Source organism: Micromys minutus (assembly GCF_963924665.1).
Source record: "Micromys minutus genome assembly, chromosome: 13".
In the NCBI taxonomy this organism is placed as follows: Eukaryota; Metazoa; Chordata; class Mammalia; order Rodentia; family Muridae; genus Micromys; species Micromys minutus.
This window is the reverse complement of record NC_137982.1, coordinates 51,543,713-51,565,400: the sequence shown is the minus strand read 5'-3', so window position 1 is coordinate 51,565,400 and position 21,688 is coordinate 51,543,713. Positions and strand designations below refer to the sequence as shown.

The following is a 21,688-nucleotide window of genomic DNA, read 5'->3' as shown; positions in this document are numbered from 1 at the left end:
TGACATATTAAAACATTTTATTCTGTATCTTCTATTTCTGGAGGTTAGACCAAATTAATATTTCATTTTACCAGTTTCACTAATCAAGCCAGTTCAGGTTAGGAGCCGGAACAGTGAATTTCTGATGTTTTCTGACAGAGATAAGTGGAGAGCGTCAAGTTCACTGAGAGAATTGAAGGAGTTAAGGTAAACAAACAAAGAAACAAACAAACAGGTGGAGAGTTAGACCTGACATTTTCTTTTAACCACCTACACAACTGCACACACACACACACAAATACACACACACACAAATACACACACACACACACACACACACACACAGAGGTATTTTCAGAGAATTTTATGGATGTTTTAACCACAAATTCTTTGATTCAATGGTATGTGGAGTGCATCGTTCCTCATACTTTCCCAGCTACAATCTTTTGTTAGTACACCGATGCTTTGAACTCAGCTACAGTAGGACATTATGCCCTGAAGAGCATCAAAGCTGTACACTGGAATTTGTCTTCTCTGGGAAGTCTATTGCTAAGCACTGCCATCAAGACAGCTGCTAGACCTAAAACTACTTCTCAAGAATCTTCCAATTTTGTGCTAGAAATGTGTGGTGTGCGTAAGGCATTTTAGAGTCTCGCTCCACAGATGCTCCTCTAGTGTGGAGCTGAGCACCACTGGATGCTATCACAGAATTTACAAGCCACCTTCTCTACTTGGTTCCCTTTCCAGGAGGTTCATTCCAACCTCTGTAGCTGCTTCTGTCCCAGGTGGCCTATGACTGTCCCCAGTGTGCTGTTTTTACTCATTTTCTTCCACTGCCCAGTAAAAACATGACTCCATAATCATTAACTTATCAAACAGGTTTATATGTTAAATTCTCAATCCACAATTTCTCTACACAATAACTTTACAACCAGTTGAGAAAAATATAAGCTGCCCACCTAGTTAAGATAAATTGACCTATAGAAACCCTTAGAAATAATTATAACAACCTTATTGATCTAGAGATGGGCTGAGAGAAACATCCACATCTAATTCCATGTTGCCTCCTTCTAAATCTCCCTTTCTCCACATCCTCTCTCCTTACTAGACTCTTTACTGTCTAATCATGTACCACCTTGACATCAACCTTTACCTAGCTTCTGAAAATTGGATCTAGAAGTTCTTTCAAGAAAGAAAACTGTTCTGTTCATGTTCCATGGAGATATTTGAAAATGGACTGGGCAGAAGAAAAGGATAACATAAGATAAAGTCAGAATTTTAATTAATTAGTGCACACCTGTCTTTCTTCCTAGTAAGTAAGACTATAGGATGTCAGTTTAAAAAAGTCAAAACAAAAAAACTTTTTAAAGATGATTTTGTTTAGAAGAATAAAATGTCTGAAAGAAATAGAAAGATAACTTTTATGAGATTATTGCAAATTCCATAGTGGAAGTGATTATTTGTTAGGTTTCATAAAAGACATTTTCATATGAAAATGCCAGAATTCATGAGTATTTGACATGTATCTCTAGAGACCATTATTTTTCAAAGTTACACAGTTGTAATCCATGTGATCTGAAGAGAATTCGTGTCCTTATTTGGATTGCAACACAACCAAGCAAAGCAGCATCCTGGCTTCACAAGTACCAGGGCAGGCAGCTGTATATTGTGTTTGCGAGTATCTCAAAACTATAACTTCCTGTTTTTCTCGGACTTAAAAAGAGTAGATCATTCAAAGTCAGGACCCTCCACTCAAAACTGAAATAAAGGTACTTAATCTAGAGCACTTAGCTTTCTCATGTATGGAATACAGATGAAGGTTGGCATGAGGGATACATGTGACATAATGCCAGGCAGAGGAAAAGATGGACTGAAACTATTGTTTTTATTGTACAGGTAAATGTGATACACTTTACTTGGGTTACAGAATATATTAAGATATAGAAAATAATTTCCCAAGAGCAGGTTGGAGTTTTGAAAAGAATGAAGATAGCTATGGAATAAAAAATATGTACAAAATGATAGAAGGGGTCTAACCCCTGCTAACACATCCTCTCTTGACTAGCATTCTAACTAAGCCTATGAGTTCTTGGGACAATTCATACTGAACTGAGACCACACTGATGCCAGTCAACACTTAAAGAAGTTGTGCTGGCAGATGCCAAGTGAATACTGGGGAGGAAAGAAACTTGTGATAATTTGGTGCAGGGCTTTACCAGTAAACTTCCATTAACCTTTCACATATTGACTGAACATGGTGAGTCACTATCAGAACCCGAAGGGGATTATAATAGAACAAGGAAGGTGAAGAGCGATGTGACCACTGAGGTCAAGCCTGCTACCAAAAGGAAGGTTGGGTGTCACAGAGACTGAGAATTAAGGTTCAAAGCTTTAAAGAGTAGTGGCAAGTTGTAACTAGAGGGAATAGTGTGTGGTGACCCTTTGGAATCTGGATTTCAAGCTAACCATGAGTAAGTAGATGGGCATGTGTTTCCTAAAGAATCTGTTCTCTGCTCTAGCTCTCCCAGGCCATTCTTCAGGGCACAGCTTCTAATAAGAGCATTTAAGATGTGAAGCATTAAGAATGTGCTAAATATAGGAACATCAAATTGTGACAGAGGTTATCAATTCATGACGAGATATGGGAAGTTCTAACCCCAGAGTTTCTGGTTATTTTAGTCATTGCTAATTACAGGTCCTTTGCTGTTTGGCTACCTTCCCCCATCTTAAAGATGTTGAGGCGGTCCACTGAATATCTTTATTTCACCAAGCTGTCTTGTCGCATTGCTTGGCAGCCAGTGCTAGCCCCAACCTGTTGGTTTCTATGTAGGCCATTATTTTTAAGTCCAGATAACATAGGCAGGCTCTGTGCATGAGCTAAATCCCTTTCTACAGTTCATGAGGTTCAAATTATCTTGAACTACTGTCAGGCCTTCCTAATGGGTGCTTTCAGGGTGCATCCCTTTCACGGAGACCCCATTGTATTCTCCGGTGTTTATGTCTACCTGAGAGGAATCAGGCTACCATCTCATATAGAAGCTTTTTAAAATGTTTTCCTACCTTGAATTCAGAATCCCAAGTCCAAAGGTTAACGTAAGAGAACCATCAAGGCTAATGCTCAGTTGGACCTTCCTCTCCTAGAATTGACATCGGGGCTAAAAGAATGCAATCGAAATCCATGTATATGAAACTGGTAGGATGTGGAATCTGCAGTTGGTGTATCTGCATATTCAAGGACAGCCTTGTTCATGACTATTCAAAGAAATTTTGCTCAATTCCGTTCTTTCAGTCTCCTGTATGTCAGAGTACAATCTTCCCTTTAGTGCAACTAAGAGGCCTATTCAAAAGATTTCTCAATAAAACAAAGGAACAGTCTGCACAGAAGTTAAAATTAAGCCTCTGTAGAATAGATAACTTAAAAAAAAAAAAAACCTTTTCAAATGTCAGCTTCTCTCACTTCCAACCATTAAGGTTTTTAAAAACTCTTGGTTATTGTAGGAATAGCAGTCAAGAGCAAGGATGGAAATGGGAAAGTATGGGTAAAAGTCTTTAAAGGGTTAAGGAAATGACAGGAGAGAGGAGGAGGCACAGACACCCACAATCCGAAGACTGAGGACTGGGAAGGGAATGTTGTAGTATTCCTGAGTTTGTGAATCTAATGTCTCAGGGAGAACCTGGATGGATTGGGAAATTCAGTCTCAGCAAAGGGAAAAGGGCCACCAGCTACAGTGTGATGTTGTACAGAGTTATCAAGGATAGCTTTGAAGCTATTATTATGATTGTGCTTCCAGAGTTTGCTAGTGTGGAAGAAACGTATGAACAGAAAAAACTATTAATGGGGTCATACACTTGAAGAAGTTAGGTGGAACCATCCAGTGCACAGCCAAGAGTTCCTGAATGAATGAATGAATGAATGAATGAATGAATGAATGTGAGCCATGCCTTTGAGTAAGGAGGGCTGGTTAGGTTTGACCCAGCTGCTCACTACAGATGGGTCAGGGGTTACAGGCATTATGATCCAAGTGTGAACAGTGAATCGCACAGCCTTTGGACTGTGGTGATGTAGAGAGAAAATTTTCTGCTTATCACCATGATATTGACTCTGTGTGTTCCTTTCACACTTGAAAAATAAGAGTGAGAAAGAAGGGAAGTGAAGAAATGAGCCATAAACATCTTTGAAGATGTTTCAGTTATGACGTGAGCTCAGCCAAGTCTACTTAAACAAAACCGATGATTTACTAGCTCCTATTAACCAAAGGATTGCCCGATAGTGCTGCCTATAAAATAGACTTCGGGTACAGATGATGTCAGCAGAAGCTGATCTATTTTGCTTGTTCTGGAATGATCTCTCAGATGGCGTGAGTTGTGGGTAGCAAGACTTTACCAGTATTTCCAAGCTCCGCACTTTCTGCAAACTGTCAAATCTAGAAGGAATGAAAAGGCTTTTTTCGCTACGGGACCAAAAAAGCATAACCTCATATGTGATTGGTTTGGGTTGGGCAATCATTGTGCCCAGGGGAACCAAATGCATAAGCTCATGTATCACACGTCCCAAGAGAAGGAATGCTATTTAACTCACTTGCCAACAAATTGGGAATGAAGAAAATGCTTCTTAAAAACCACTAACTAATATACTTACCTGGCAGGGGAGATGCCACTGTCTGGAAGGTGGTTTTCCCAGGGTGAGGTTTATCTGTTACACCCAGAATGTGCTGAGTCCTGTGATTTCCCCAAATGTGGAGGGAACTCCACTGCATAATTTGTGGTGGTGGGAGACTGTGTTCTTGCTTTTCCATGGCTTTTCTGTGCTCCACTCCAGTGTGGTCCCCCTTCCTTTTGTCACTTCTTCGAACTCTATCAGCCATCCCCATTTTTTGTGCCACTGTATGGTCTCTTGCTATTCTTCTCCCTCTTTTCCAGAACCTAGCAGCTTTTAAAGGTAAAGCCTGAAGTTAGGGTCTTGTTCTTTGTGTTCCTTCTGTCTCCTGACTGTGAAAATTAATATAAAAAAAAAAAAGAAAACCAAAACCAAACCAAAACAAAGCAAAACAAAAAAAACCTGTTAGTTCTACAAGCAAGATGAGGGTGTGGGTAGGAGCTTGAGAATATCTGTTCTCTGGAAGTTTAGATACTATTTTATTTTCTTGGTTTCTCTCTTGCTATTGGTTAGGAAAAGTGCTTTTTCCTCTCTTTTCTCCTTCTCTCTTTCTTTCTTTCTTTCTCTCTTTCTTTTCTTTCCCTGTTGTTATTTTTCACCCTCAGCCATTACTTTTCTCACACAGAAGATGAATTCTCAATCTCTTTCTGCTGTGAAATTCTATGATCATTGGCCCCCCACTGTCTTTATTAACCTACTCGGCCAGCAGGAGGGGGCAGGGAGTCTGACCTGTTGCTTAGGAGGGAAGAGCTGGTGAACGTGGTCTTTTGCTTTGTTCCGTCAGGTGAACCGTGTGTACTAGAGATCGATAACTCCCCAAAACAAACGAATGAATTCAGTTTCTGTGGCATGAGCTGTTTGGAATGTTGTGCTTGGAGGGCTGTACTCACTTCATACACGGCGTGAAAACCATGGTGAAGAAAAAGCCACACTAGTTTTGTTTGCTTTTCTGACCATCTGTGCTTTGTTACTTTCTATAAACCTCCAGAAACAGCCTCACTCATGTGAACAGACAAAAAATTATCACCAGTTGTTCTTAGAAATGACTGAAAAAAAACCTTCACATAATAAGATTTCACAATGACAATATGTAAAGTAACACTTTTTTAGACTTAAAAATGTTACTTTAAACACTACCTTTTCTAATGATACTCATAATGATACTTAAAAGTTATGTTTAAGAAAATATATTATGCAATTTTCAGATATCATTGCATATCGTTGCATGAAATTCTTAAAAACCCTATGAGTTACACTAAGAGCTTTGATGAGAAGTTAATAAATTTGAATATAAAATAATTAACTTAATTAGATTCAAATTGAAATGGAATATACCCTAAAATTTATTCCTAAATTTTTCCATATTGCTTTCCAGGGGCATTCAGCCTGGGTCATTATAGGTGAATCCTAATTGACTTAAATGAATGGCTAGTTCCCAGGTTCCCAGCCACTGTGTTTAGACATCAATATGTGATGTTGTTCTGCCCAAAGAGGATTACATAAACATTAATAAGGCTGTTGGCAAAAGTTTTCTTTCTTGTAGAAAAGTATAGTGTGAGTGTGATACTTCTTAATTATTAAAAATGATTCTCTCTGTGTGTGTGTGTGTGTGTGTGTGTGTGTGTGTGTGTAAATCAGAGTCCAACATTGAGTATCTTCCTCAATTACTTTCTTACCAGTTTAACTGCATTGCATGACTGCAGACTCCAGTGACACGCCTGTTTTTGCACTGCCAGTGCTGTGTTTACTGGAGCAAACTAACATGCCTCTAACAAGAGAGTTTACAAAAAAATCTATCTTGCTACAAGAGGAAAAAAACCATAAACATTAAATTTGGCTATATAAAAAGATAAAAGGAATCTGGGCTTCAGCAATTGTTAATCTGATTTTTGCTTTTGGTTTTAACATATCAAAATCCCATCACTATACTTTGTCACTTCTCTTCTTTAGCCTCTCTGATATCCATTCCCATTCTCATTGGTAGCCTTTTGAACTTATTATCATTTTAATGTTTTTTATGTATGTTTTATCAGCATGCATTGCTGTGTTTTTTAAGTACCCTCATCTCCCTTTTAGCCCACCACCCACCAGAGGTAGTGGAAAGAAAGGGATGCAGGGGAGTGGACCTGTTTAGGAAGGTTCTTTGGAGAAGCTCTTGTCTGTGTTTTCTGGAAACTGGAAGTTCAGGTCACAGGGCAGCATCCGTCGCTCAATCCACTCGCGAACGCTTCACAGATGCACCAGTAGTCCAGTTCAGCAGAGTTGGGATAGCAAATAGGGGTCAGCAGTGGTGGGGCTACCTAGCTGGGACAGCCAGGCCTCAGCCTTAGCTGAGACCAGCAGTAGGAGAAACCAGCAGGAACTTAGCTCAGCTGCCATCGCTGTCCCTGAGTCCTTTTATATGCCTTCTGAAGGGTTTGTTTCTGCGGTTTTTCTTCTCAACTAACACAGCTGTCTCATCTGACATCACTCTATCAGTTAGCCTGAGTCTACAAAAATGACTAAAGCCACAGCACACCACCAAAAGTTTTCTACATACGTTTTTCTCGATCAAGTTCTGACAAACACAACTACACAGTGTAAGGCGAACCAATACATATGTCATTAACAACAAAAACAACAAAAAAAGATCTTTTATCACATGTCCTTTCACATATTTAACAAAACATCCTCCCCCATGTCTACTTCAGCTAAACATTCCTTTACGAGTCTGTTTTAGTCTTTCACATATGTCCACTTAAACTCAACATTTCTTCATGCTTCATGCTTGCCCCAACAAAACACCATCCAACCAACTTTCAAAACAAAACAAAACAAAACAAAAACAAACAAAAAAAACTTAAGTTTCCACTTCAGTATTCCTTGAAGAGGGAGTTATCAATTGTTGTTAGATGCTATGTAGGTCCTGGGAATCAAATCCAAGTCTTCCAGAAGAGCAGCCATTGCTCTTAACAGTTTTTACATCTACCAACTGATCTGTGATTTTAAAAATCTGTTGCTGAAATTAACCTACATTTAGTTTTTGTTTTTAATGGAAACAACATATTCCTTTTCTAGTTAAGCTACTTTAGCTCAGGTTTGGTGTCATTTGTCATTATGAGCATCCTTCTGGCCACATAGGTCAGTCTTGTTTCTTGTTCCGAACCTATATTCCTAACCTGTGACCCCAGCAAAATTTCATCCTATTCTAACTACAAATCTGAGCAATAGTGTCTACTTTCTAAGTAAAATCATGATATTTCACAATTTTTATCTTCTAGAAAACAAAATCAGAGGTTGGCTAAACATCAAAGTATTCCATGAACTATAATGATAATGACCTCATAGCAAAGCCAGGCAACATAGATGATTCTTGAACAAACATATTTTATCTTTCTGTAGAACTCATTTTTCACTTCTGCTCAGGTAAAAATTTGGCTTTTGTATTTTGCAACCAAGCACCATACAAATATTTGTGACATCATTGCAAGAGATCCAAGATCAAGATATCTTCACAGGGGTCTAGAACCTGTCCCATGTCATTCATGGCAGACTTGTGTGGTGCTTGGTCTGCTGAGTGACCCAAAGTCAGTTTTCTTTAGTTAAGTGGTCCCTGGGAGGCCACTCCTGCCCCAGTGGAGGACCCACCCATGCACATATGGGCAGCATGAATGGGTTTGAAACCATAAGGAGTGCCAAGAAAATAGTAACTCCCTTTCTATTTCTCCCTCTTCTCGACATGCTATTGCCAATTGCACTTCTGCATCTGTGGCTTTTCCTATCTTACTAGGTAAATTTTTAATATATGTAAAAACTATTTTTGGAACTCTGCTACTGTTTTTTCACTGCTGAGAGAGTAAGGGGGGGCGGTGTGTATGAATACACACACAAACACACACACACACACACACACACACACACACACACACATACAAGCACACACACATGCTTTCCTAAGTCTTTTTTGTCATTTTTCATATCATACATGTTTCAAACACTCTGACACCATGGTGCTAGCCTATTTTTCTATGTGTTAATAAATGGAAATCAGCTTAGACTAATTCATGTCAGGTTGTAGCCAGCTGGGGCTCCCCAAGAGCTTACTGTGTGTCCGCTGCTGTTATAAACTATGTAGGTAGTAGGCTATGAAGCCAGAAGCAGGATTAGAAAGACAGATTTCTTAGCCACTGAGGAAGCTTTTTAACTAAAACCTTGGTAATTAGTGGAACGTTAAGTTTTGTCCCTAATCGAATATATTAAAAGATATATTTCAGCTAAGAATTCCTGGGGAGAAGCCAAGAGTCCTCAGGAAGGCCTGAGGCAGTGTTCTGCCTGTCTGATTTTCCCCATTTCTATTCCAACACACTCCAAAAATATAATCTCTATCCTGGCTCTTCAAGCAACTTGATTCTATCTGAGAGCCTTTGGAAGATGCCTGGGGCTCTTCCTGCCTGTCCTAGGAGACTAGACCTTCTTAAGTATGGCCATGAACTTCTTTGGTGAATACAAAGGAGCTGCCAAGTCCTCCTTAAGTCTTAATGTGGAGAAAGTCACCTCTGACTTCCACATTCTCCTCAGCCAGTCTTCTAGTAGGCAAGACTCCTGGGAGTGGAGTCAATGAAGTCATGGCTGCCTTCCCCATCCAAGTATCTAGTCCTGTGTTTTCTCATATACCACGGTCATGTTCACATAATTCACAGAAAAGAGGTAACGTGCTTTAAACAACAACAAAATGTAAGAATTTATAAGCTTTTGTCCCTTTGGGGACAAGAGTGGGAGTGAATAAATAAATAAGCCTTGATGACTGTCCTGGAAGAATTTATTTCACTGTGTTTAGAATTTATCAGGTAGGTTAGTGATGACAGAAATGGAATTTCAAATGTACCCAATTCCATCCTAGCAATGAATTTAAAGCACCATAGACTTTTTATTTCCAACTGACATTTCTGTAGAAGAGAGAGCTCCAGACACCAGCTTTGGAAATAAATATAAGCTTTTTTTTTTCCAACTGTAAATTTACCAGCAAGCTAAGCTCCTATAAAATCTTTCATAATTTCATATATGCATAAAATGGTCAAATCTACCCCTATGGTTTAGCTCTTGAAATTCATATTATGTCCTTACCACCACTTTTCTCTCTCAGCCAAACATTTTTAAAGATTACTTTTAAGTCTAAATTTCAAAGTATAGAGGGGATCTAGAATAATCACTGCTGGGATTATTGACTGAATTGGAACTTTGAAAGGATACCATACATTTAAAGTGAACAGGATCTCAACAGTTAAAGACTCAGACTCTGCCCGTCAGAATTTGTCATGTCCACTGACTGAGTAAATGTCGGAAGTGTGTGTACTGCTCTTATTCATCACTAAAATAGACGAAGGTGAAAATCTCCTCCAAGGTAGTATCTTGAGCTAAATTTTGTTTTTTTTCTCTTGGTTGAGAATATAGGAAATAATATTGGCTCAAATCTTTATCTGTATTTATGCTATAGAGTTCTGAAGTCTGAGTGAAGGCCTGGTATTATGTCCAAGGTTTCTTTGGTGAATAGACAAATTGAAGAAAACATGTTAGTCAACTCATAACATAGACACTGTTTATTTAATAAATAACATTAATGGGTCTCTCTGGAAACATCACATGGGAATCTAATGAGAAACACTACACAAAATTTTGTATACAATAGGCGGAGAAGATTCCCTTATCCCACCATGAAGTATCTACAAATAGTACCACATGGAGGATATGAGTTCAGCCTCACCCTTAGCACTAGATCAGAGTATTGCTGCCCTGAACATAGACTTCTACTGCAGGGTGTCAATGATGGCCTTTTTTGGAATATGTCCCTCCCTAGAGGTGATAAGTTTCTAAGACAAAACATGTTTGGAGTCTTTCCCTCTACCTTTTTCAGGCATAGCATGCTAGACTTTTTTAAAAATCATGTTCAGAATTGTGACTCTGAATTATTTTATGATGTCTAAGTAAGGCATAGAAAGCGAGAAGTGAGCACCTGAACAGCAAAGGCATTGAGACAGACAGACAGGCTGGTCCAGTCTCATCACACAAGGAACTGTCAGTTTGCACCTTAACTCAACTGGTGAAACCTCTGGGAAACATTGTAAAGTTGAAGCATAGGACACATATGTTCACTAAATAAATGACATCAAAACATTGATTGTGTCTCGTGTAGAAAGATTACGGTCTGGACTCATCAAGTATCAGGGGTGGAAGGAATGAGTTAATTGCTTCTTGAAATAAATCTTTATCATACAAAGGACATGGAAGAAAAAGAGAAACCCAATCTTGAGAAGTCAGTTTCTCCTGATCATAGCCAGCATTTAAATTAAATACTTGGGTTCAGTTGTGGCCACCAACTTCCTGGAAAGGACTGTGTTTCCTGGGTGTGACTATTTTCCAAGAGTCCTCTTCAGACAGAAATATTTTCACTGACATATAATTGTAAGAGTCAAAATCCCATGACCTCTCCTTCCGAGGTTGCCCCCTTCTTTATTTCCCTTTCCCTTCAAACTTTCTAGTTCAAAATACAAGCCCTTTGGGAGATGTGTCATCTTATTCGAAGAGAAATTTGGCCTATAAATAGCTCCAAAGGATCACTTGATCACTGATCAGATACAAGGTCAGATTTTCTCGGTCCTCTGACCCACTTTCTACACATAGCCTTTGTCTGAGAACCCCTCTTTAATCTTTGCTGACTCCCAATGGGACTGAAAACATCATGCCAAATGTTTTTCAGAGGTCAACATGGTAACATGTTACACATATATGCCTGCCCTGTCATTTCTTTCCTATACAGTGCCCTTTATGAATTCATAAGGAAAATACACTAATAGTTATCACATCATGTGATAGTTCATATCATAATGTGTGTTTTTTCAGATGTCCAAATTGTCTCTGATGATTTTATTTAAATCATTTTGTGCTATAATTATATCCTCACTCTCTTTACCATATAGTCTCTTTCCTTTGAAATGTAAAATCATAGGACCATGCTATCTGTGTGTCTGTGTATCTATGTATTGGTGTATCTGTGTATCTGTGTGTCTGTGTATCTATGTATCTATCTATGTATCTATCTATGTATCTGTCTATGTATGTATGTATGTATGTATGTATGTATCTATCTATCTATCTATCTATCTACCTACCTACCTACCTATCTACCTATCTATCTACCTACTTATCTATCTATCTACCTACCTACCTACCTACCTATCTATCTATCTATCTATCTATCATCTATCTACCTATCTATCTATCTACCTATCTATCTATCTATCTATCCATCATCTATCTACCTACCTATCTATCTATCTATCTATCTATCTATCTATCTATCTATCTACCTATCTATCTTGAGATAGAGTCTTTTTATTTTGTCATGCTTCATCAGTAACTCACTATGTATACAAGGCAGGCCTTGAACTCACATAGACTCACCTGCTTCTGTCTCCTGAGTCCTGGAATTTAGGACCTTCAATACTATGCCCAGAATATTTCAATTTTTCTTCATCTTATAGGTTACAATATAACATTTAATTTAAACTTTTAGTTTATATGTTTTCTACTTATAACCAGAGCTAAGAACAACATGCTATCAGAGATCAATATTAATACAGGACCAAGACCTTATTCAGTATCTGACTAAAAATCTACACTGGTATTTTGTCCACACTATTCATATAGGAGAGAGAAAGGAAAGTATGTTCTAATGCAATTGGGAAAGTAGGCTGGCAAGCTGGAATTTATAGGAAATTAATGCACTAGTCTTGAATCTGAAAGTCACCCCAACTTGGAATTTTCTCTTTAAGGTAACTCCATATTTTTTCATTAAGGTTTTCAAACGATTCAACAAGGCCTATCCACATTTTGAAGGGTAATTTTCTTTGCTCCATCTTCACATGAAAAATAATATCTTTATAGAAACATGTAGCTTAACATTTAAACACATAACTACGCATCACACCTCACCCTCCTCCCTTTGCTTTTATCAATCAAGTGGCTCTAGAAAAGTGTCTGTTGCTGTTTCCAGATTTGCCTGTTCTGTATACAGTGCTGTATCCCACGCCTTTGTCTTTTGACACTCACTTCTTTATTCCTTTATTCTATACTAATATAGACCATTCCTTTCACTCCTCAACAAAGATTTGCATGCATTACAGCTACAGATTGTCCGAGTAACTCATCCTAGTGATGCTAGCTATGTCTTTACACCTGCTTTGTCTTGTCCGACTGTCCTGGGCAGTTTGTGAGTTTAGGATATATACCCTTTAAGGCTCCAATACCAACTAGTGGTAGAAAGAACAGGCCATGGATATCACCCACCTGGCATTCTGTTTCATGAGCTGATAAGAACAGGGAGAGGAGAATGAGAGGAACATGATGATATCATGTGATTACATCACAATGGCTCCTGTTCCACCTGCCCTGCTCTGTATAGTAAAAAACAAAAACAACAACAACAACAACAACAACAACAACAACAACAAAAAAAACCCCAAAACCCTCCAACACATTTATCTTTGTTTTACATATTTAATTATTGTTTGTGTGTGTGTGTGTGTGTGTGTGTGTGTGTGTATGTGTGTGTGTGTGTGTGTGTGTGTCCATAATATGTGGATTATACATATTACAATACACATGTGAATGTCAGTCTAAGGACAACTTCCTGTCTTTTCACATGGTCTGGGGATTGAACTTGGGACTTCAGGTGTACATGGCATTTACGGCAAGCCCTTTCCCAAATGAGCCATCCCACTGGCCTTGTTCCTTCGTCTGCGACATTTTCTTTAATGTTGTGAACTCTGCAATGGCATTGTATAAAGACCGTTTCAGAATTCTTAAGTGATTTAATTAATTTAGAAGAACTTTCTCAATGAAGTAGCACACATGGATGACCTGTGGAACCCTCCAAAAATTCCAACAGAACTTCCTACTTCTACTATGTAGAAAAATGAAACATGGGAGTTTTTATAGCTTCAATTCCATCTATTTGCTTCCTAGAAAAACTAAGTAGCACATACTTATTTATGAATTTTCTTTCTTCCTTTGAGTTAATCACCATTAGGGTGGCATATTAATGACACTGGCAACATAACATACCCACCCCTAATACTTTTCATCAATATTTGGGAAACAGCAGATGCTATCTCGTATCATTTGAGGCCTACGGCAAGTGATCAGCTCCAAAACTTAAGCTTTGCAAATGTTAACTCAATTTTTAGAAACCGTTCATGTTAAGGAATTATTGCAAAACTGTGTGCCGTTTATGAAAGGAGCAAAACAGAACAAATAAAGCATTTGGGTATTTGTTTCCTCTTTAGTCTTTGCTCCCAGTCCCAGTATTTATTCGTGTGTATGTTTGCAGGAGGCTTCTGGACACCGAGGATGAGCTCAGCCACATCCAGACTGACTCGGTCCCGTCGGAAGTCCGGGACTGGTTGGCTTCAACCTTTACACGGAAAATGGGGATGAGGAAAAAGAAACCCGAGGAAAAACCAAAGTTTCGAAGCATTGTCCATGCTGTCCAGGCTGGGATTTTTGTGGAAAGGTAAGTAAGCATCGTGGTTCCTATCCCAGATAGGAGAATCTGAAGGTCAGCGAGCATGTGTCGTATAGAGCTCTACAGGTCCATATTACACTCACGGGAGACACATGGTGGCACAAGTGTAACTAGAGCGTGCACTGTGTTCTTCTGTTAGCGCGTGCACTGTGTTTTCTGTTTGCGCATACACTTTGTTCTTCTGTTTATTATGCCTAAAAGAGAAGCCCCTTGCCTTCTTTTTTAAAAAATTTTTATTAGGATGATAGATCATACCCACGTGGATAATTGTTTACAAACATTTCTAACATGTTAATATTTTAGCAATTAATTTTTTGTAAATAAATTGTAATAACTCACAAAATAATAATAATACTGGCCACTAATCTTTATTTCAAAATGAGTTGTTCTGTCCTAAATAGAAAAGCCTTCCCTTTTCTTTGGTTTCCATCATGAGATGAAATCTCTCTTCACTTCTACTTGGGAGAAATTGGTTTTTAGTGTTTGTGTTGCTGAAAGAAGACTCCCTGATACCGTGAGGATCACCAGGGTTTTCAGTTCTTCTACACAGTACTATAGCGAGGTTTCACATGGTATTTGAATTTTGTCTTTAGGAGAAAAGGCTACCCTTCTTCCTATAAAATGAGATGTGTTAGAATTAAAACTACACAAAGGCCAAGTATAAACATGTCTGCCAAAACTTCAAAGCCCTTATCAGGAATCCCTCAGATTAAAAATAGTATATTGATTATAGGCAAAGTGGCAAATTCAGTGTTTTTGAAATGGAGCAGATCGAAGGAAAGATAGTAGTTGTTTTGAGACAGTGACTGGTTAGGCCAGGCTGGCTTTGAATTATCAATTCTCCTGCTTCGGGACAGGCTTGTGTCACCTGCTCAGCTTCAGCACCTTGCATGAACAGGACTTCAGGCCATTTCCTTTATCTCCTAATATTTTGGAACACCATCTCCAACAAAAGGACAGTGGAAAGGAACTGGGTTTCCAAAGTGTAAATGACAGAGTGTGGCAGAAGCACTGTTGAAAATTCCGTTTGAAGATATTTTAGAACAAGTGTGATAAAACTTCTAATACCTTATTTTATGAAGATACAACTCACAAGAGCATCCAATGAGTGTTTATTCAAATACTCTGCAAGCCTCTTACCTGTATCTGATTCGCTTCAATGAATGAATAGTAAGGATACTCTAATTAGCGTAGGATCTTACCTTGTCTGGTGCATAGATTTACTCTCACAGAAGTGCCAAGCAAGGAGACTGGGCTGATGGAAAAGTCTACAGTCACGCTCCTTTTGTGGGACTGTTGTTGATTTCCCATGGCATCAAATTAAAAACATCTAAGCAGCACTTCAGAGAGTCTCAGATGAAGACTCAGGCTTAGCCTGCTGAAGGAATGTGGGTTATCTTCCTTCTTTAGAATACTGCAATTCTTGGCACGTTGAAAACCAATGCAAACCGTGAGTACGGCCTAACTGAATGTGTATTTATCTGAGACAATGTTATGAACTCGGGATCCACATACTGACCTCAGGTGTTTCTACTTATCTATCAGCACCCTCAACTAAATCTCATTTCCAGATAGAAATATCAAAGTGCACAAAAGATAACTAAATAATGATGTAACTATTATAAACTAACATGTTGAAAGTACTTAGAAATAAAATCTTTATCTATCAAATTTAAACTCCATTATTGACATGCTTGTTTTGAATTTGCAAAAGTAATTATGTTCAATCCTGAAAATATAAGTCTCACTGCTTCTCCTGCAAAGCTTGTATGCGAGGATTCTGTAGCTCAGCAGGGCCTGGTGATTAATTGAACAAATGTTATCTCTTACAGCAGTGAGAAGAGTGTTTCTTTCTTTCTAAACTTTAAAATTATACTTTGTAGTTTTAGACAAAACTTTAAAAATAATCCATTGTAATTTCACTGGGACATTACCACTTCTTGGGTTCCAGGAAATTCCTTATTCCTTTTCCAAGAGGTATGGGGGACCACCTGTTGAATAAAGCAAAGGTCGGTCTCACGAAGATACCTTGCAGCCATGACGATTTCCCTTTTTATTTGATGTAATTATGTTCGCTAGAATAAAAAAATTACAATTTTCTATTTCTATGCCTCATAATAGGGTTAGGAAGTTAAGGTAATAGGGTAATAGGGGAAGATTTTTTAAAATTACTTTAGTAGGGCAATCTCCTTTGTGTCTTTTTATTCCATATAATAAGTAATATTATGTTCACAACTTACTTCTCAATCTCGGAAAGTCAGTGGTGTAAGAGCAGTCAGTGGGCCAGGGGACCTATGAGTTATGTGACAGTTGGATAAGGAATGCAGCTATTGTAATAGGGATGCGAGCTATCTTTGGTTGGGTATTTAATAAATTGTCCCTAATGCTGCACAGCTACCGAGTGGCTACCTTACCATTCAAAACACAGGTTCTCTGTGTTTTCCCATCCTCCCTCCCCTCCTGTGCCAGGAAGTCACACTGCTTAATACAATGCTTACAATGTCTGTATTTGCTTTTGTATTGATTGTTTTCTAGTCACTGCCCTTTCTTCCACCCCATCCCTCTTTCTTCATGATAATTACAGATAAAATATGTAGATGAAGATTGTTTCCTTTACATCCGCAACTTAGTGTCTTTATTAAAAGTAATTGCCTTTTGAGGACTTTTGTTGTGCACTTTCTTTGCACTGATGGATTGGAATGATTATACTTCTCTTCACAGGGTAATTAATAAAAATGCCTTAATTATAAACTGTACTGAAGTCTTTCAATAAAGAAGGTTGTCACTATATTGATCATCACCCATATCTAAGAGTACCATATGTTTATTTCAACTAAATATAAAATTTAGACAGGAGAGGAGATTGGTGGTATGTCTGTGCTGACATGCAGGGATGCTCTTTCAAGAAAGGGCAAGATGATCAGACACATACTCAACTGAGCTCCCATGAAGTATTTATATTTAATCAAATTACAGTATTTTCCTTATATTTGGGGGGGCAGTCATAGCAATATAATGTAAGGAATACAGCTCATTTATACTTGAACCTTGTCTTTCTAGAACCTTGAGGAATAGTCAGAAATCTCCCATACTTACGGATGGAAGACAAGTGCTGTTAACTGTGTTAGGGTCTTCTTTACTAGACCCTACCTTCTATTCTGCTTAGCTTCCCATCAAATTACAAATCAAATTAGTTTCCCATCAAAAGACAAACAAGTTACAAGTATATAAAAGTATATGGCTGTTTATATTTCTATAGAAATATAGAGGACACTTTCTCAGGATAATAGCTTTCTTAAATTATATTGGATGGCGATTTGAACAGTCTTGAGTTATTTTTGTTATATCCTTAACCACAAAGTGCTGTGTAAATTGTGATGGTGCTGTTTCCCTCTAATAGTAACCATTCAGAACTAGATAGACAGACAGACAGACAGACAGACAGACAGACAGATAGATGGATGGATAGATAGATAGACAGATAGACAGAGAGATAGAAACACAAACATGTTCATACTATTCAACCTCTATTATAAAACTTTTAGTACACAAATGGACATAAAACAAGAATATTCTTCTGTCATTGATGGAGTGGCCTGTTAAAAAGTGTCACTGTATATAGAAAGTGCTGTCACCCTATTAATAGCAGGAAGTTCAGGGAAAGCTGACTGCGTGTGGAAGCCAAGATCACTTCTCAGAGTCGCTGTGAGTGGACCTATGCTCCCCCCACCCCGTCACCAAAAGACACAGTAGTGATTATGATTCCACTGTCACACTGGGGATGAAGGGTGAAGAGACCACAGGTTGTCTTTTCCTGATGTTTGAGAAAACAGTTGAAAGTGTTGAGCAAATGAATGTTATATGTGCTGTTGTTTTCTCTTTCAGGATGTACAGGAAGAACTACCACATGGTTGGGTTGACATATCCTGCAGCTGTCATAGTGACTCTCAAGGTGAAATAATCTCAATTATTTTTCTTTGTAAAGTGATCACATAGACTGTTTCCTTCCAGTGCCTGGGATAAACGTGAGAGCAGGTCTTTGCTGCAGCCTACATATTACCATATGAAAATTATTTTCAGCATCTGTTAAAGAAAAAGCAACCAAGTCTCGCTTCATCATAGAGCCATGTGACATCTGACTTACTCAAAAGTCAGTACCAATCAGTACCTGTGCGTGTATGAGCTTTTTCTTCAGGCTTTAATTACTTCTTGAACTACACTTTGAAATGTCACTCGATATTCCAAGAATGTACATGTTTTCTTATGCTTATATAAAGGTGGTTAGTCTGTGTTTAAATAACAAAATATAAACAAGAAAATTAAGATCTTAAAGTTTGAGAAACTGTAAAATTGATACAGTAGCTAACAAACCAAAACCAAACTTCTGGTCTTGTGTCTGGCTTCCTGGAACTGCCTGACCCATGCCCTAAGTGTGATTGCTTGTGTGCTGGAAATGACCAGGATCGAGAGTGTGCCTGAGCAAGCTGCTGGTTCACACACCTCCACTGTGCATGTGGGATATACAACACACGGCCGTACCGTGCTCACAGTTGTTTTGTCTGCAAGGAAGTCTTGTAGAATGTTCATTCCTAACTTCCTCTTCTAGTTTCTTCTCTTCTTTTCTCTTTTCTTTTCATTTTTTTTCCTTGTCTCTTAATTTGGTTGTGAGGACTCGACTTTGTCCCTAAAAACAACCTTATAGTAGTTTCTTATATTATCCAAGAAATTTTGGGCTACTTTATTTCTGTTTGTTTGTTTGTTTGTTTTTTTGAAGAGGGGTTTCTATTTAAAATTTTCAATGTTTATTTTTTATGCATTTTCTTTTGTCCCAAGGATCTTCCCTATATTATATTCTGCTGATTTAAATGTTACTAATTTTAAAAGGCCATCCATTTTTCATGGTGTATGTTAATATATTCGTGTTTCCAAAGCTACGATAAAGAAGAGCATGTAAATTTCATGCCTCTTAAATATGATAACTACTCTGTTTTGAAAGATTTTTGCCGTTCTTATTATTTCTTCAATGATGTGCAAGCAAACCATTGTGTTTATTTCTAAATTGTTTGCTCAAAAATCCAACTAAAACGTTTTAGCATAGAGCAGGGTCATTTTGTAAAATGTAGGTTATTAAAACCACATGAAGTGCAAGGTCAAGGGTATCGGCATCATGGAGGTATCATTTTAGTGAACGTGTTTTCTGAGGATCCTCAATGCTGGTCTGCCAGCATGGGTGCTAGCCATCTGCTGCAGGTGAGCAGTGGAAATCACAACTGTCTGTAAAGCCCACCTGAGGCAGGGGAGCCACAATCCATTCTCCAGCCTCTCATTGAAAACCTTGAATGTATGAACCAGCCCTTCCTTGTTAGCTTTGGAATTTTATAAAAGGTTTATTATCCATTAAGCTGTATCAAGGCTTAAACTCTTTCCAGCAAGAACATTAGATTTCTTTCACTTACGAAGAGATAAGAGTGAGTACCAAAGCATCAAGGGAGCCAAAGGGGAGGAATGAAACCACCGCATGCAAGTAAACAAAGACTTACTTGGCATTTTATTTTAAGTGATTGAAATGGCTGGCAAGATGATTCGGTATGAAAGGAGTTTGGCACAAGATCCTGGTGACAAGAGTTAAGTCCCTTGGACCCACATAAAGATGGAAGGAGAGAAAGTATTCCACAAAGTTCTCCTCTATCGTCCCTGTGCATGGGAAAGCCTGCGTGAGGACTGACACATACATGACAAAGCATTTAAGGTGTCATTGGAAGCGATTGCTATTATACTTCCTAGGACAGATCTTTAAAGAGGCCTCATCAGATGTCTCATTAAATCTCGGCATCTTGCAACAATGTTTACATACAGGAAAGAGACTCTGAATGGTGTTGACACACACATATAATTAATCTTTGCTTTAACTGTTCACTTACTATCCTACACTAAATCTGCCAGTGTGTGTGTGTGTGTGTGTGTGTGTGTGTGTGTGTGTGTGTGTGTGTGTGTGTGTTCACCAAGCCTTCTTTATTAACAGGCAGGATCTTCTTTAGAACAAACTAATGTGCTCCATTAGGTTTTCTTCAGCAAAACCATGTGGCGTTGACTGTGCTGGCAGATAGTCCTACTTCGTGCTCCCAGTGCCCCTGAGAGGGACTACATTCCCAGTGTCGTCTGTTTCCCACACACCTGCCTATGTCTCTAAAAGAACTGCATAAAGGGGCAAAATGATTAACCCTCTTTTCAACCAGATGAGCCACATCTAGTTCTCACTGTCTCTGGAGGTCTATAAGTGAGTCAGCCTTGGTCATGTGAGGGAGGCTAAGGCTCTGCTTCCCTCTGGAATTTACATCAACCCCCTCAAACAACAGATGATGAAACTGCTTTAAGCTAAGTTACTGACTCTTTATGCCACAACGCCAAGCAAAGAAGCAGGTGGCTAAATGAATGGAAACAAAGATCTGGACTAATTTCCTGTCTAACCCTCAATTGACATCCCCTATACAGCAGCAACCTTGCTTTAAATGGAGCCATTCTGGAAAATGACTTAAGACAAAAAGTCAGAGGGAGAAAACGATGAAGGTGGCACTAGACTGTTCCCAAGTTTATTACATCAGCTTCATCATCCTGGGACTGGAGGGAAAACCTTGGTGCTGTATGAGACATGACAGCCGCACAATGAAACTCAGTCAGAGCAGACTCTTCCAGTACGATGTAGTTTGACATGTTCAGCTGCGGTGTTCCATGTTGTATGTTCCTGATTAATATGTCAAATAGATGTCTGTGAAAAGCAGCACAATTCTATGTTCTTGCTGTCTAAAATATTCTCTCTCTTTTCTACAGGAAGTTGATAAATGGTCTTTTGACGTATTTGCCTTAAACGAAGCAAGTGGGGAGCATAGTCTGAAGTTTATGATTTATGAACTGTTTACCAGATACGATCTTATCAACCGCTTCAAGGTGAGAAACGTGAAAAGTGAGGTGCTTAGAGAAGGTTATGTGAGAAAGAGTCACAATACGAAACACTGAGCCACTGATCGTTGCCTTGAGGCTGACTTAGCAGATCACAGGCTGGCGGTATGAGCTTACCTCCTGATGAAAGCACCACTCCCTGACGTGCATGCCTGTGTATCATGAGATGAGGACAGTTTATCACAAGAACATACAGGCATCCCTGGGTTCCTCACAGTAGACTATCAGGATAGAAACTGTCTTGAAGAAGTTCAGTAGATTCTAGTGTTCACGTACTACTACACAAAAGCTCCTTCCTTCTTTACTACTGAGGCATGGTCTTTCTATGGAGCCCAAGGTAACTGAATTTGCCATGTGGCACAGGATCATCTCAGCCACAGGAGCACTAGGATGTCAGTACCACATCTTACTGACTGGAGGCTTTTCACAGATTGAAAAGATGGGTTTTCAAATTTGTTTGTGTAGAAGCATCTCAGTAGGAGACTGGGCTCAGATTTCTGAGGTATGAGGCTCTGGCTTCCATTTGCTATGAGGAG

The 21,688-nt window shown here is 38.7% G+C and overlaps 1 protein-coding gene across 1 annotated transcript in view; it reads left to right on the top strand.

Moving 5' to 3' along the window:
* Nucleotides 1–21,688, top strand: part of PDE1A (phosphodiesterase 1A) — a 173,190-nt gene that overhangs the window by 106,645 nt on the left and 44,857 nt on the right. The window contains exons 3-5 of the mRNA XM_080927540.1: nucleotides 14,001–14,183; nucleotides 18,081–18,147; nucleotides 21,024–21,140. Coding sequence (XP_080783666.1) covers nucleotides 14,001–14,183; nucleotides 18,081–18,147; nucleotides 21,024–21,140 — 367 coding nt within the window. The remainder of the gene's footprint in view (nucleotides 1–14,000; nucleotides 14,184–18,080; nucleotides 18,148–21,023; nucleotides 21,141–21,688) is intronic.